This window comes from Falco peregrinus, chromosome Z (assembly GCF_023634155.1).
Source record: "Falco peregrinus isolate bFalPer1 chromosome Z, bFalPer1.pri, whole genome shotgun sequence".
Taxonomy (NCBI): Eukaryota; Metazoa; Chordata; class Aves; order Falconiformes; family Falconidae; genus Falco; species Falco peregrinus.
The window spans coordinates 32624402-32640093 of record NC_073739.1 but is presented as its reverse complement, the minus strand read 5'-3'; the positions used below and the strand labels follow the sequence as shown (position 1 = coordinate 32640093).

The window sequence follows — 15692 nt, the reverse complement described above, 5'->3', positions numbered from 1 at the left end:
TACTCCAGGGGGTGGGGCTTTAAAGAAGCAAAGTACGTTAAATATAGTAAGACATAGGATGAGGAGTCCAGATACTCCCTTTGTATTGCCTCCTGTTCACATTCATGCTAGCAGCTGTTCCGCTCTACTCTTTTGCTTTCCAGGGTAATGATTCTTGGGACTGAGCTATCTCACTGACCATCTGTGGCCAGTACACCAATTTGTAGTGGATAATCCCCCATGCCAAACCCTCCCTGCATGTGCTGCATGTTATTTTTGGACTTTGTCCTGTTCTGAGCTCACTGTAGGCCTGTGAGCTGCTGCAGCAAGGTGCCATCCTTCCCACAGTCAGGAGAAAGGTGTGGGGCTCCCTGGAGGACTTAGTTCCATGCAGCTGGGGTTATGCAAGTGCTCCCAAACCCTCTCTACCACTGGGAAATAGTTAAAAGTCTGTGGGGGAAAAAATACTCAGCCGAGTCACAGCATTGCTTACCTAAGGCTTTCCATCAGGAACAGGGTTAGAAGGTTTGCAATTGTGAAAAAAATACACACTCAGACACACAGTGACACAAGTATTTTATATGTTGATTTGGTCATCGCTTTTTTAATGGACAGGATTTACATTCTTAACCTAGCAGCTTTTCTCGCCCTCTGATTTTCAAGCTGTGACAGCTTGGGCATCACACACCACAACACGCCTCCAGGCGCTGCAGCTTGGCTAGTGGGAGAGATTCGTGACGAATTTGATTTGCCTAGTGTGGTCACGGCTGTCCTGTGGCAAACTGAAGACTCACCTAACACAGCTTCTTGTTGCCATCCCCCCCCCCCCCCCCCCCAATTTAGGGAACTATGCAAACACAGCGTGAGCAGTACTTCTCTGAGAACCTCTTCCAGTGTGCAACAAGCCACAGGTGCGGGATTTCCTGAGCAACACACTAGCCCTGGGTCCTTGCAGGCGGACTGTTTTCTTCCCTGAACCAGTCAGCTGAGTTTGTGGGTAACCCTGAGCTGCTGGCTGCCACACCACTGCCTGGCTGTTCAAGCACGGCGAGTGCAAGGCGCACACTGTGCACATCACTGGGTCTGTGTCAAACCTGCTGACAGCAGCAGGGACCCCCTCCAGTCGTCTCTTTTTGGGGTAACGGATCTCAGTCGACAGTCACTTGTCTGTGTAGGCCCTGCCATATCTCTGGTCCTTTCCACCTTCCCTGCATGTTTGCTAAAGCAGCAGAGGCATTTAGCCAGGGCTTCTTTTATAGGCAACTGTCCCCTACCTCTTCCCTCGACTCCCACCGCCCCCTTCACTCAGCTTTCCCGTTTCCACCAGCTTGCTGGTTTTACATAATGCCGGTGTAACTGTGCAGGGATGAGGGCCTGGCTCTGCTTCCCCAGGCAGAAACTTGGAGTGGCTGCAAGCTACAGAAACCCCTGTGCCCAGTCTGGTGCACATGTTTGCAGTCCAGTTACGAAAGCATGGTGCTTGCAATATGCTAATCCCCTGGCTTCGGCTAATAGGCAGGACCTGTCACTGCACGGAGAATGATGTAATTTGGAAAAAGGGCTGCTGTGCAAAGCTGCCAGTGATTGTGCAGCATCCTGCCCCTCTCACAGGGGGAGGCCATTGCATCTGGGTTTGCACAGGCACTGCTTTATAAATCAGAATAATTTTAGTTACCACAGAAATAAATTGAGGGAGTGCAGGAGGAGGAGGCACATGTGACTTCCCCTCTCTGGCAGGCTGCAATAATGATACAATGCCATAAACCCTGCGATTTGGTTGTTAAGCTCTGTCACGTAGAGATTGTTTCCTCTCAACGCATGCATTGTTTTTACGTGCCCTAATTTGCCTTTTACAAGTAATGGCAAGAAATGCCCATACCAAGAAAGCTTAACTGGTGTGGTGCTGCATGCAGGTTCACCCACGTGCTGCTTGTTATCGGCGCAAGGAGCTGCAGGAAAATAAAATGCAAGATGACTGGGCTGCTTTGTGAAACATTCCAGCTCAGTCATGCTGAAAAGCCATCAGGCACCCTGCGCTGTGAAACCAGCACACAACTCTCAGCATCACCATTCTACCCATTTCTTCCCTTATGGATGCAGTTACAATAAACGGCAGCTAAGCACAGACGTCTCCCTGGCATACTGTCAGGCAGCCTTGCTGGAGAAAATTTTTTTCCCCCCTGCAAGCTGCCAAGGTGGACTTCTTAGCTCCTGCGATAGACTGAATGAGACTGCAGTTCCCCCATCAGTTTCATAATACTCAGAAAGCATCCATTTACATCATTGTGTGCAGTGCAGGGCAGCAGCTGCCAGGAAATTTGAAACTATTTTGATTCCAGTTGACTGGAACAGCAGCAATTGAATTAGCTGGTATCGCTATAGATAAACTGATGATCTGTGCATTTTATTTCTTTGACCAATGGGTAACTGCTGGAGCTACAGTAACCTCTGTGAGTAAGGAGACTGTTCAAGCAAATATATCTGATTTCTCAAGCTAGCTAATATATATAATATATATATAGTATATAGAGAGACACTCACACCATTCTTTTGTAAAATGTACCTGTAAACAAAATGTCTGTCTATGCTTGTAACTTGTGTTTTGCTTCCTAGAATTTCCTTTTATTATGCTGTAGACAAGCTTGCTTGACATGGAATGGTTATTTAACTATGAAATATCATATCTATGCCTGATATAAGTCATGAATTCTTTCAACGTCTAGTCATCAGAAAGACTGCCAACTGCTGTTAGGTTATATTTGCCCGGTCTCAGTTTTCTAGCCACTCACCCCCTTTCTACTTTAGCTTTTTCTCTCTCCATTTAATTCTTTTTTTTTTTCCGTTGTTGAAAGAAGCCACCTTCAATGCAAAGTAGAAATTGGTGTTACCTGAGAGTGTGTGTCCTTTGTTTGTTTGGTGATGGGTATTTTTTTTCCCTGCTCATCTTCAGTGCGGTCCTTAAATTTTGTTGTTGCCTTTCTAGCCTTGTTTGAAATGCAGTCATATTGGGGGATGGGGTTGGACAGGATATGCCAGTAGCTGCGGCAAGACATGATGCTGTGGTGGTGGATGGGAATAAGGGAGGAGTTTCCCTTAAAGAGCTCAAGCTCCTGTAAGCTCGGGTACCTGAAATAGCTCTCTGAGCAAAGGCAAAGGCTTTGCACCTTTTGGGAGTGGGGGGCAATTGGTTGTGGTTTACAGGAAGGTGTGGAGACCTTGGCAGCCCTGTGTGTGGTAGAACCTAATGTAATGGGGACAGAGTGCTGTGTTGGTGTCTTACGTGAATTTTTTTGTAATCAGGCAGTGACTTAGGTGATGTTCCTGCAGGATGCCGTGAAGGCGAGAGTCCCGCTGACTTGTGCTTGTGTGTGGCAGCAGCAGCAGTCCTTCCAGAGCAGGGCTCTGGTACTTCATTGTAGAAAAGGTTGTAAGTTTTGAGTGTGAAAGTGCTCCTCTCTTGGCCAGGTGAAACATGGCTAGCAAGTGTGGCAGAGAAGAGTACCTGTGTGCACGCTCTGTCCTCCTGTACATCCCTCTGTGCCTGTGTAAGTGTGTAGGTGCTTTGTATGTGTAACTCTTGTAGAGTCTGCTGGGCTTGCCAGAGGGTGAAGTTTGCTTGGGATGGAGCTCAGGAGGAGAGTTAGATCAGAAACTTGCTCAGGATCACTTACTGCTGTCATCAGTGGCTGCCAGTGGCAGATGGCGATAGGCAGCAGTGCATTTTGCATTTACCACCAGAAATAAGGCTGCCTCTGTTTCCCTCGTGCCAGCTGACAAGCTAAGATAGCAATTAGCAGAGACAAGCCTGGCCCCTTGGCAGGGTCTCTGTGTGGGTCCTTGTCAGGGCTTGGCCTCTGGTGCAAGCTGGCCGCATCCCAGCCCCATGGGGGGTGCTGGGAGGGTGATGCTCCAGGCTTCCTTCTGATGAGGTGGGTTGGAGGGAGGTGCGTGGGTTGGAGGGAGGCATGGGGGGGGGTCCCAGCTCCTGGGGCACTATGCGTTGCCTTCCGTCAGGATGCAGCCAGGGCGGGTGGCCCAGACAGTGGCATGACCAGGCACTGCCCCTGCAGTGATGGGGGCATGGGGCAATCCCAACTGGGGCACCTCCCATTTGCAGGTCTGCAAGCTGGGGGTTGCTATAGGTGAAGCTGTGTCCACCGAGAAGGGTTTCTCTTAGCATCTATAGTGACAGGCTCGCTATCAGCAGTTCTCTCTTAAAATATCCCATCTCTGGACACATGCTGAGAGAGCAGCAAATGCTAACGCCACTGCATTAGAGCAGACCAGGACTGTGGGGTGGGGAGCTGGGCCCTTTTGCTGGCTTGGGCTGGTCCTGGTGCTGGTGTAGGGATGTTGCAGCCACTCAGCATTGTTCTTGTCTGTGACTTTGTCCCGGTGGAAGTGTGTCCCAATGGCAATCTGGCACCTGTGCCATGAAGTGGCTGGGCTTGGGATGCACCCAAGCACCGCGTGGCTGAATGGTGTGCAAAGGAGGCTGGCTGGGGCTTCAGCACTTAGAAAAAGCACTCTGCCTGAAATTGCTCACGTGGGGAGAGGAACCTCGCTCTCTTCTTCAGGCTCTCCCTGTGCACCCACACCTGTGTGTTGGAAGCACTGCCATGAAGGCAGGCTGGTGATGCAGAAGTGGAGAGGGCCATCTATGCTCCTCAACTCTCTGGGACCTTGCAAAAGAGAAAAGGGCCTTGCTTTGTGCAGTGGCTCTCTTCAACAGCAACCAAGTCAGCTAGGTGAAACCTGACCCACTGAAGTCTTATTATGGAGTCGTTAAATCATCAGCATGGAGATATCTGGAGAATCTACTGGGGAAGAAGAGACTGTGGTATGGCGTGGTCTGAGTCTGTGTCTTTGATCCCGCACCACGCACAATGTGCAGTATTTACCCTGCAGCTAGATGTACTGGGTGGTGAGCTGGCTGGTGTGAGCTGCTGCTTGTCTTTACAAACCACTGGCAGACAGACAGCCATGTTAGTGCAGTGCTGAGCTTGCATTAAATTATTCTCCCTTTCACCTTGAACTCAGCCTATCATTAATCACAGGTACATGGCTTCCTCCTCAGAAATGGCATGTGGCCAGCCTGCTTGGAGTGGAGATGGGGATCGGTTTGCAACACAGCGCCTAGAGATGCACCTCCAGCGAGGCAAAGTGTCCAAATGCAAGTTGGTGTCTAGTTTCAGGGCTGTCACCCCTGACATTTTTCATTGTAGGTGTTTTGATCTGGCCCCCGCATTATTTGTTTTAAAGCACTTTTATACTCCAGGCCAGTTTTTTCCAGAAGGGTGCAGCAAATGCAGCTGTTGCTGGTTTGTTTTGGGGTTTTGGGTTGTTTTTTGTTTCAAAAGCTCCGTTCCTCCTTGGGCCATAGTATAAAATGGCCAAGTATCTGTCATTGTGTCATCCATGAGGTCCCTCTGAGGACAGCTAGTTCTCTGTTACTCCACAACAATGGGAGCCAGTGGGTACTTGGTGCTTGGAAAATGGGACTATCCATTTTTCCTCCTGCTTTGTTTACATCAGTTGGAAAAGCAGCATGAGGAGGGGAGGGGTAGCAGGCTTTTTGTGCCCTGGTGAATTTGCTGCAACAGAAAATGTGAAGTGCTCGGTACGCATACATAACTGCAACATCAGTTACCTGAGTTGTTAAAGGAGGAGGGTAGTGTTGGCAGAGAGTTGAATTTCTCATTAATAGCTTTGTAATTTATCTAATTGATTTTGTCAAGGCTGTGGAATATATAGGGTGTGGCCGATTATTTTCCCAGTGTTTCATCTTTGCAAGTGAAAATGACCTAAAAACATTTTTTCAAAATAAAACCAACATGTATGGCACATACTGTGGATGGATGTCAAACCTCTGAATATCTGCTTTCTCCAGCCTTTGCACCTGGCCCATGGCCTCAGACTGTTCATGGGCCACTGGGACCCTTTCTGAAGTGTAGCAGACATTCTGGCATTCCTTCCTCAGTAGTGCACACTTCCCAAAGTAGGGCGGCCCAAAAACTCCTATGTAAAAGGACCAGCTCTGGATAACTGCAGTGTGAGAGCGTGCAGAAGTGAGTTAAACCAAAAGGTATTTTCCCTGCAGGGGAGAGCATAGTTACTGTGTTAGGAGACGGCTGGGAAGGGAGGTCAGGCTTTTTGCTTATGCATGTGGTAGATAAACCCATGCTCTCTTTTTTTTTTCTTTTCTTTGCAGGTAGTGGCCATGGAAGCAACACTTTGCTCCCTCATACCATCATCAATGAATTTCCAGAGTACGGCACTGTAGAGCCAAGTGGAGACACGCCGAGGACTTCATCGCCGTGCCAGGCAGAGCCTGTGAGATGCAGTCCAGAAAGACGGGACAATCACTACTGGGTACCTGGCAGGTCCCTTCCTCAGCGTGCAGCTCCTGCAGACAATTTGACACCTGACGCAGGGGCAGTGCGGCTGTGCTCCCCAGAAGAAGGTTTGCAACCTGCGGGTAACCTGCCAGAGATTATGAAAATCTCTCGACAGCTGGAAGCAACAAAGGTGCAAGAGAGAGCAAATACTTCTCTTGATTCAGAGACGCAAATGGAAAAAAAGAGCGTTACTGGCAGCCAGAATGTGCAGGCAGCCAAAGAACCAGTTCCAGCAGGCCAAGAAAAACCCTCAGACATGCTTCTTCCATCTGAAAGAACAGCTGAGGAAAAAATGCATTTGATCGTAGAGAAAGATCTGGCTGCAATATGGACGGGAGAAAAGCAGTCCGAGTCCTTGAAAGCCATCAGTAATAAAGCCGATGAGGTCCACGCAGCACAGGAGACAAGCTGTCATAGACCATCTGTGACAAACCTGGAAGCAGCCAGCAGAATGGAGGGGTGGGCGCGTTTTGAGGAGTTTTCAGCGTACAGTCAAGGCAAAATGCAAATGGGTCCTGAGAGGAGGCTCTCTAAAGAGGCAGCTGTGAGCAAACATGTAGAATTTCAAGGGGTGGAGATTTTATGGCTGCAAAAAGCCGAAGAGCAGAGAAGAAAGAAGCACTCAATGCTGGAGACTGTGTCTGTGGAGAGGAAGGCATTCACCAAAACGTCCAGCCACCCTGCACCACCGATGGTCTCCCCAGGCTTGGTCTCCTCGCCAGAGAGTGTTTGGAGTGAGGTCTGTGAGGACCCAAGGCTGGGACTCGCTGCCTCTGGAGTCACTCCTCTAGCACTGCCTGATGACAGTGGGGAGGATGAAGTTTTTGTGAAGGACAGGAAGAACCGTGGTGAGGAGGAGATGGCTCTGCTAGCGAGAGGCCAGGGCAGGTGAGGTGGTGCTTGGGGTGGGACACAGGGGCCAGGTGGGGTTTCTCTTGTCTCGAGCAGGTGGCTTGTGTCTACTCCTTGAGGTGCTAATGACAAACAATGAATGTTTGTCTGCTGCTGGTGGTGGGGTGGCAATGGTAGCACTTCATGCCTGGTGGTGGCTAGTGAATGAAGTCGGGACTGAACTCCATCCATACCACCTTGATGAAGTTTGAAGTCCATCTCAGGTTTGGAAATGTGAAGACGTCTCTTGCTGTTTGCAGAGTAATGGCTGTGTGAGAAAGAATCTGTAGCAGGTGTAGTTGGAATCCGGACATGACATGTAATTAAATACAGGTAGCATGCAGGCCTGGCCCTATGTGCCTGGCCAGATTTTCTGGTTTTGGGCAGAGCTTGTGCAAGAACAGTGTGGGCACCTCTGAGGTGCCGGGTAATAAAGATACTTTACCCAAGGCCTTGTATGTTACAAGAGTGTAAATGCTGTGACGTGCTTTCTGTATTATCAGTCTATCTATCTGTGTTTATATAATTTTAGCTATATATATATATTGCACAAATGGTGTGCTGCTTTTTACAAGAGCACCCTGATTTGCTCACTTTTCTTTACTGATGCGCACCCGTAACAAAGCAAAGGGTCCTACTGGTGCTCTCTGAGCAAATCGTGCCCACCCCAACCTGGCTGGGTGTTTGCTGCTGAAACAACAGGATCTCAGCAAGGGAGATGCTCCTGCCTCTGCACTTCAGGATCTGTGGAGTTTTGCTTTGGCTAGCATGTGGGATCACTTGGGCAGGCAACCCAAATGGCTGACACATGCTATGAGAAGTCCTGCAGTATTTGGTGCAGCAGAGAAGAAAACTCTCTACAGGGGGATGCTACACCTTCCCCTGTGTGCTGCAAGCAGGCCAGGTCTTCCCCTTTCAATCTGGTTCTCCTGGCTCTGAGTTTTTGATTGCATTTGCTTCCCTTTGCATTTTGGAGGGATTTCCTCCAGCCTTTTGCTGAAGACCCCAGCCCTAGGACTGCAGAGCCAGCAAACTGTCCTTCGAGGACAGAGGCCGCATCTGAGTGCACATCTCCAACCATGGCAGTGGTGCTAGGGAAGTGTGTGAGTGCTCTTTTGTGCACATAAGCAGCTGATGTTATCTGTTAGGCAATATTAGGCTTTGCCCGTGCCCTGCTCTTTTACCCAGAAGATTGTTTCTTTTTGTGTCCCCAGAGAGGGAGATGGTGCCAGTCATGAACAGAGGTGGTACAAGGAGAAACTAGCATTTCACCTGCAGTGTCCTCTCCTGTACGAAGCCACACTGACCTTTCTGTTCACAAAGGTGGAAGGTGAGGAGGTTCACCCAGAGGTCTAAACCTTGCCCCCAGGCTGAAACAAGCTGTTTCTGATTAATTTCCAGGATGATGGAAGAGGGAGAAGCAGCCACAGGAGGATACGAAGATGTCCTTGGGCAGAGGCATTCTGATGTCTCCACTGATCTGTACAGCTCACAGTTTGAAAACATCCTAGACAATGCGTCTTTATACTACAGCGCAGAGTCGCTGGAAACATTGTACTCAGAGCCTGATAGCTACTTCAGCTTTGAGATGCCACTCACTCCCATGATCCAGCAGCGCATGAAGGAGGGTGGCCAGTTTTTAGATCGGACATCAGCCTCGGGGCAGCCAGATGTCTTGCAGCTTCCCCCTGATGGAGAGGTGAAGGGCTGTGGAGAAGGCATCACCAATGGCTTAAGGGATGTAAGCGCAACACTCTTCAGAGGAGATGTCACAGAAGTACCTCATTTGGAAAGGTAAAAGAAAGGCTGAGATTTCTGTGCCCCTGCTGATTTTTCCCTGGTGTCTGTTTCCTCCAGTGGGCTGTTGCAGAGTGTAGTTTTGCCTCTTTCAACACTGCACATTTTCTACACAGAATAATTTCCAGTGTAACAGACTTCATTTCAGTTTAACGAAGGTTTTGTAGGGGATACTTGTGTTGATAAAAGGCTGGCTGGTATTGTTGCATCTCTGGGACCTGTTCCTGGAGGAGTTAGTTACTGGTTACAGATGAATCTTGTTTTGCTTCAGTTTTACCTGAATTTATGAGCAGCACCTTTAGGAACAGTAACACCCTGTGCACACGTACAAGTTGTCCAAATGTAGTTTGTGTTTTGGATGTTGAAGGTGTGTCTCTGGGCATAGGTTTTTCTGTTTTACTGTCTGGGGGAAATTTTGCCGGTTTACTTCAGCTGGGATGAGGTTTTGCTCCTACCACTTTCATGAGATTAGAGACTGTTAGTTGCTTCTTTCATTTGTGCACTAATTACTGATTGAGAGAGGAGGGAGCGCTGCAAAAATGTTAATAATTTCCATTTAGGTAAAGGGAGAGATAAGAAAACCTGTTAAGGGAAGAGTCATGTGAGAAGCAAAACTTGGGCTAAACAGTCAGAAAACACTGTAATTGTAGAAACTGACTCTATGAGCAAACTTTCCTCATAGTGTGTTGTCAAAGAGGGTGGGAATAGTGAAAGGCAGTGATGGGCAGGGTGGGGTGTTGAGCCAAAAGCATCAGTCTGCGGAGGGGTGAGGGACCTTGTGAATGACAAAGATGCCTTGGGTCTCCATCCTCCAGGGAGAGGGGGTTGGCTAAGAGTCCTTAGACTGTTCCCTTAAGTGGGGCTAGTTTAGTCTGAGCTTTTCTGGGAGGTCTTTCATCTGTTTTGTTCCTTCTGTGCTAGCATGAAAGTAGTCCTTCGAGCAGAACTAGTTTTGTGAACTTTATGGATTAAGGTACAGTTTGCCCTTAAAAGAACAGGCAGAAGCATTTAGCAGTTGAGAATATTTTTTCTATCAATCCTATTGGAGAAGAGGTATTTAAATCTTGTACGACCCTGAGATGCTTGATGCCAGTAAGCAATATGTGACTGCTAATCTGCAACAACCTGTATGGAGCCAGAAACTGAGGGTAGTTCTGACACTTGCCGCTCCTTGCTTGTACTGAAATCAGAGGTTGCCGTGGAGGACAGTGGAGGGCAGTGGAGGACAAGCAGCACATACAGACCCTGATTCTGTTACCCTGGAGTTGCAGCATCTAGTATCTAAAAAGTGCTTTTAGGTAAAGCCCACATCGGCTCTTCAAGACAGAAGTTATCGTGGAGACAAGGTGTACTTAGTTAATGCTTTGAGATACATTAGGTGCCTGCCTAGTGTGGATTTCGTTAGGAATTAATGTAATTGTAGTTTAAATTTGCAGCCATGCTGGTAAACTAACAGAGGATTTTTAAACTCCTCTTTTCCCCCTCTTAATAAAAAAAGAAGAAAGTAGCATCCCCAACAGTGGGTTTGTTAGGAAGCTCTGCTGCTGTAGCCTGCAGGGCTCTGTTAGGGACGGGTTCTGAGGGCTTGCTGTGTTAAGGTAGGTGACGACAAAGAATATAGCTGTGGCAGTACAGCCAGCCACAGGTGTGCCCATCAGGGTGATCCTCTGGACAATAACCTGAATATCGTGTTGTGTTGCACCAGGGTACAGGTGACTGACAGACCCCGTGTGCTGTATTGTTGGAGCCAGTGATTAATCCCAGTGTTATGATGTGTGGGTGAGGAGCACTGTGTGCGTGCTGGGGACTGCCTGGGATTTACTCTCAGAGGGGTCAAGACAGTGCATCACTGATGCTCAGGTGAACCAGAAGGAGCTGCCTGAGCAGTGGGTACTGTTTCTGAGAGTTTGTGTGGGTGGTTGTGTTGCCTGAAGCAATCCCAGACTTGTTTTCTCAGCTGAAAGTACACATGTATGATGCATGCGTGGTAGCCTCTGTGGCACCTTTGTGCTTTCCGCTGCTGCGTGTCGGTTTCCTACAGTGTCGCGAACCTGCGCTTGCTCTGGGGCTGTGTCTTCGCACGCAGAGCTCCTGCCTGGCGCTGCAGAACATCAGGGCAGCACACGCTGAGGAGCTCCAGCTCTCCCGAAGAACGAGGCGGGCAAGACAAGCCCACTGCCCTGCCAGATGCAGGCAGCCCTCCCTCGCCCTGCATCCTGCAGCCACCGGCCGGTGGCAGGCAGCAGCTTGCCTGCCACGTGTCGCGGAGCCACCGGGGGTCTCTGTGCCCTCTGCGGAGCTGCCGCCCCCCCCTGAAGCCAGGGAATCCCGCGGCTCTGCCCACCCAGTGACGTGAAATCCCGTGGGGGTGGGTGCGGGCGGGAGAGCAGCCAGACGGCCCCATCCTGTAGGGGTGGAGGCAGGTGTGTGGCGTCTCAGCGTGTGGACAGCGGCAAGTGCTAAGCAAAGTGGGGGAATTTGAGGCTTGGGGGGCTTGGGAGCAAGGTGATGCAACATTGCAGTGATGCAACATTGCAGCACAGCACAGCAAGAAACAGGACTTCTTTTCCAGAAACTCTGCTGCTAACCCAAGCGAACCAAAACCAAAACCGCAGCAGCTCTCTGTGCAGTGGTATTTTGGTGACATAAAAATGCTTGGGAAAGCACATGGGGAGAGAGTAGCCTGGTACCGAGCTACCAGCGCTAGTCGACAGAGTGTGAAATACTGGTAGCTCTTCACAGTCCGGTGCAGAAGGAGGGTGGATGTGAGAGCAAAGAGAAACTGGAAACTGAAAACTGTGTGCCTAAGGAAAGGAGGAGCAGGTGCTCCCGGTGGCTGTGCTTTCCTGATAGCAGATAGCTGAGCACCACACCACCTTTTGCATCTCTCTGGAGAGATCTTGAGCATAAGTGACAGGCAGACCCTAGATGGCGTGAGGTTTTAATACTTTATGGCAAGGAAACCTAGTCTTGTAATGGGTAAGTGGGAGGGTAACATCCTTCTCTGCTCTTAGGAAATCACTGGTTCTGGGAGGGGTCAGCTCTGGTATGTGAAGGCCAGTCACATGCCTTCAGAATTGGAAAAAAAAAAGAGGAAAAAAAATTATTAGACGCTTGCAGGCTGCAAGTTCCGATGGGCTCCTGGGTGTCTGGACGTTTCGTCTCTGCTGTCCTCCCTATCAGCTGTTGGCCGTGGTTAAATGCAGTAAGTCCTCCCAAGAGCTGTGCAGTGTGCCTGCTCTGACAGCCACCTGCTGCTGCGCTTTATTAGGGCAGGGGGGATGTCAGCTGGCACCTGGGATTTCCTGCAGGACAGGTTGGCTTGTTTTTGCAAGCAGTCTTTCCTAGCACTGCTTGGGTGCCCTTCGTGCCTGGCCACTGGAGGAGGGGTGCTTGAGGGAAAAGGGCACGCAGCTTGGCTTGCTTTAGGAACAGGTCTAGATCTTGGTGTCTTTTGGGGGGCTTAATCTCTTTCCTAGGTATATAATGACCATCCCTCTGGGGAAAAAACAAATTTCTGCAGCTGAAGTAGCCTTAAGTTTCCCCAGGTAGGGGTGGAAGAACTGGGGGAGGAGAGGTAGTGTGTGAGGTTTCAGAGCTGAGGGACAGCCTCAGTGTGTGTCAGGGCACTATGGGGACCCCATGAAATGTGCTGAGCCGGTTGCCAGTGTAATGAAGCTTTGCAGTGGCAATAAAGATAGTGCATTTGGGCCATGTTTTGTCCCTTTACCTCTTGTGTCATCCCTGCAGAGGCATGTGGTCCTTGCTGTTGCACCTGCCCCCAGGCACTGCACTCCTCCCTTCTCATGCCAGTGGGTTGTGTTGATACTGAGCAAGGTTCAGCCTTGGTGCATGGGCTTTTAATCCTTATTGCAGAGGCAGTAAGGATGACTGTTTGCAAGGTGCTACCCAGACATCGAGCCTGAATTTTCATTGCCTGAACAAGGTGTAATCACTCACACCAGATCAGTGGGAGAAAGTGGGACATATTTCCAAAGCAATAAATACTAAGGGAAAAGTGAGTGATCTTTGCTGTGTATGCAGTGAGCAACAGAACATCAGTGTGTCTAAAAGTCAAGTATTAAGTTATCTTGGTGATGATCTCCATCTTTCTTTTCTACTTTCAGACTCTAAAGACATAATTTCTTTTTATCTTTCTTTTTTCTGCATTCTTTGTAGCAGACTTCCCATTCCCTCTTCCCTTGTATGCGACAGTCAGAAGAAGAAATAATAATAAAAAACCCACAAACCACTAAAATCTTCTGGCACTTCTTTTGCTGAATTGTTTTGGAAGGTGTGGTCTCTCTTGGTAGGACATCGCCCAAGATTTTTCTAAATCCAGAGAGAGAAGAAAAAAACCTGTATTTTAGCTCCTAATCCTCAAATATGCTAAGTATTTGCCACCTGCCATCATCTTCAAAGAAGTGCTGGTGCTCAGCAAATTCTGCAAGTTTAGTTACTTTATTTTGTTTTTTTCCTAGAGATGCAAACACAAATTTAGTCACGTATGTATTCTTTTATAATTCAAAGGGGAAAGAAAACAAACTCCCTGAAGTGATGGGTTGTTCTCAGAATAAATGCAGATTTCAATTCCCAGTGGCTGCCACGTTACTCTTAATGGTTTGGGCTTCTCATGGTAGTTCCCGTAGTTGCTTGCTTTCTTCTGCGTAAGGGCCGTTTGCAGCAGTTTCCCAGTGGCACTCTGCTTATTCTTTCTTTGAGATGATAAACTTTGTTGACAGATAAACCCAGCTTTGATCCCTTTCTCCAGTTTGATTCTCTAAGTCTCTTCCCAGTTTATTATTATCCTGAATGCCAGTTACACTTCTGGTTTTCAGTTCGCACTCGGGTATTTATGTCCAAGGTAACTTGTATTTGATCTTCAGTCTGAATATGAAACTCAGTAGTTAGATGTCTAACATGTAACCTTTATTCATTCATTCATTTTATTAGTTTGTTCGATGGCAGTCTGGTAGAACTTTTTTACCCTTTGAAGACTCACCTGGTGACCTGGTTGAATCTTTTTTCATTTAGCATTAAATCTGCGAAGATCCCTGTGTTCCTAAGGAGGTGTTTTTTGCCTTCAGGTGTGCCTCAGCTCATGACAGGATCTGGGGCCTAGGAGAGCTAGGTCTGTCAGAAGATTCTGCTTCAGATTTGCTGCCATCCATATGCTCAGGATCAGGAAAGTTATTTAGAGGAATGCCACTGCTTGTTGTCCTAGAAGAGTGAATGCGTCTAATGCATCCGCAGCTGGTCAGCAAGCAAATGCGTGCTGGAGCCCATTTGCCTGCACATGGGCTACTGCATCTGTCAGTTGTTGAGAAGGCACAATGTGCTGGTATAGGTATCTTAAATCCAGGTAGAGGTGAAGTGGCACAATCCGTAGGGGTAAATTTCTGAGCCCGGTGGCAGTTTGGCCGCTGAGGATTTGCCCCATTATTGCACAGCTTAGTTAACTTCAGAAATGTTAAGCCACACTGATCACTGTGGTATTCCCTGCAGGAAGGTGGCATCACTTTATCAAGGCTCTGGAAATAACGTGGGAGTTTGCCTTTGCTCTGGCTAATAAGGTGCTTGCAATGCCTGTTTAGTGAAAGTTTGTAAAACTACTAGTAGTTCCTAAATAAACTGTTGTTTTAGAGAAAAAAGGGCTGATGACTTTTCACCTCCTCAGTTCCCAGCCTCCTCTGAAAATAAAACAAACAAAACAAAAAAGTCCAGGGGCTGACAGAGACAGAAAATAAAATAATAATAATTAAAAAAAAAAGAAAAAAAAAAGTGGAGCAGCTGATCAGTTCTCTGCATGAAGCGCCTCAGTATAAAGCTGTCAGCAGCTCAGCTTCTAAGCTGGCATCTGTTGGCATATTTCCATTAAAGTCAAAGCCGTTTAGGTCAGGAAGCCTTCATTCACTGAAACCAAGGTGTTTCTGCCCAGCTCCAAGTCAGTCCTGAGGTACAGCCTGCTGTCTCCAGCTGGCTGCCAGCCAAGCCCCCCTCTGCGTTATTGCTGGTTAACTCTCTTCTTCTTCCATCCATCCGTCTCTTGGGATAGAGGGAGGCAGAGCCTAGCGGCTGGCAGCGCAGCATAAAGGCATGTATAGCTTTGGATGGCATGTGGGAGCAATGGGGGAGAAGAACAGGGCACACAGCCTGCAGACTCCTTGCTAGCACAGCTAGGTGAGCTGCAGGTTGGTTGGTGGTTCTTTTTGCGTTATTGAGGAAGTATGTCTTTTATTATTATAAACTGTTCTTTTTGAGGACAGGAGGTTTGTTTGGCTACATGGTTGCAACATAAAGCTCCTGTGCAATACTACTGCCAGCGCTTACACACTCCATCCACACATCTGCAGGGAAGCCTTCACCAAAAGGCATGAACGCCCGTATTTTTATGCATCTGTTTTGCTGCCTGCCAGGCAGGACCAGCTGGACCAGGTGCTCCATTAATCACACTCCCTGGGCCAGTCTCCAAACAGTTAAACTGAGCCCTGGCAAGGGGGGAAGTACTCCGATGGCTTCCCACTTCTGCTGCTGTCCTGGAGGACCCAGCAGGAACCTTGTGGGGAAATGTTATGTTGGTGCTGAGCCCAGGGCTGGCTCTTGGCACCCACAGCATAGGGAAGGGGA

The 15692-nt window shown here is 48.5% G+C and overlaps 1 protein-coding gene across 8 annotated transcripts in view; it reads left to right on the top strand.

Annotated features, from left to right (window-relative positions):
* Positions 1-15692, top strand: part of PSD3 (pleckstrin and Sec7 domain containing 3) — a 140378-nt gene that overhangs the window by 41621 nt on the left and 83065 nt on the right. For 7 of the 8 annotated variants that reach the window (XR_008744753.1, XM_055790656.1, XM_055790657.1 and 4 more), the window contains 2 exons: positions 6191-7265; positions 8670-9062. Coding sequence is in view for 7 of the 8 variants with exons in the window: in XM_055790656.1 (XP_055646631.1) it covers positions 6191-7265; positions 8670-9062 (1468 nt within the window). In the remaining variant the exon portion in view is untranslated. Of the gene's footprint in view, positions 1-6190; positions 7266-8669; positions 9063-12169; positions 12271-15692 lie in introns of those variants that run through there. The other variant, XM_027777812.2, reaches the window with a different exon arrangement.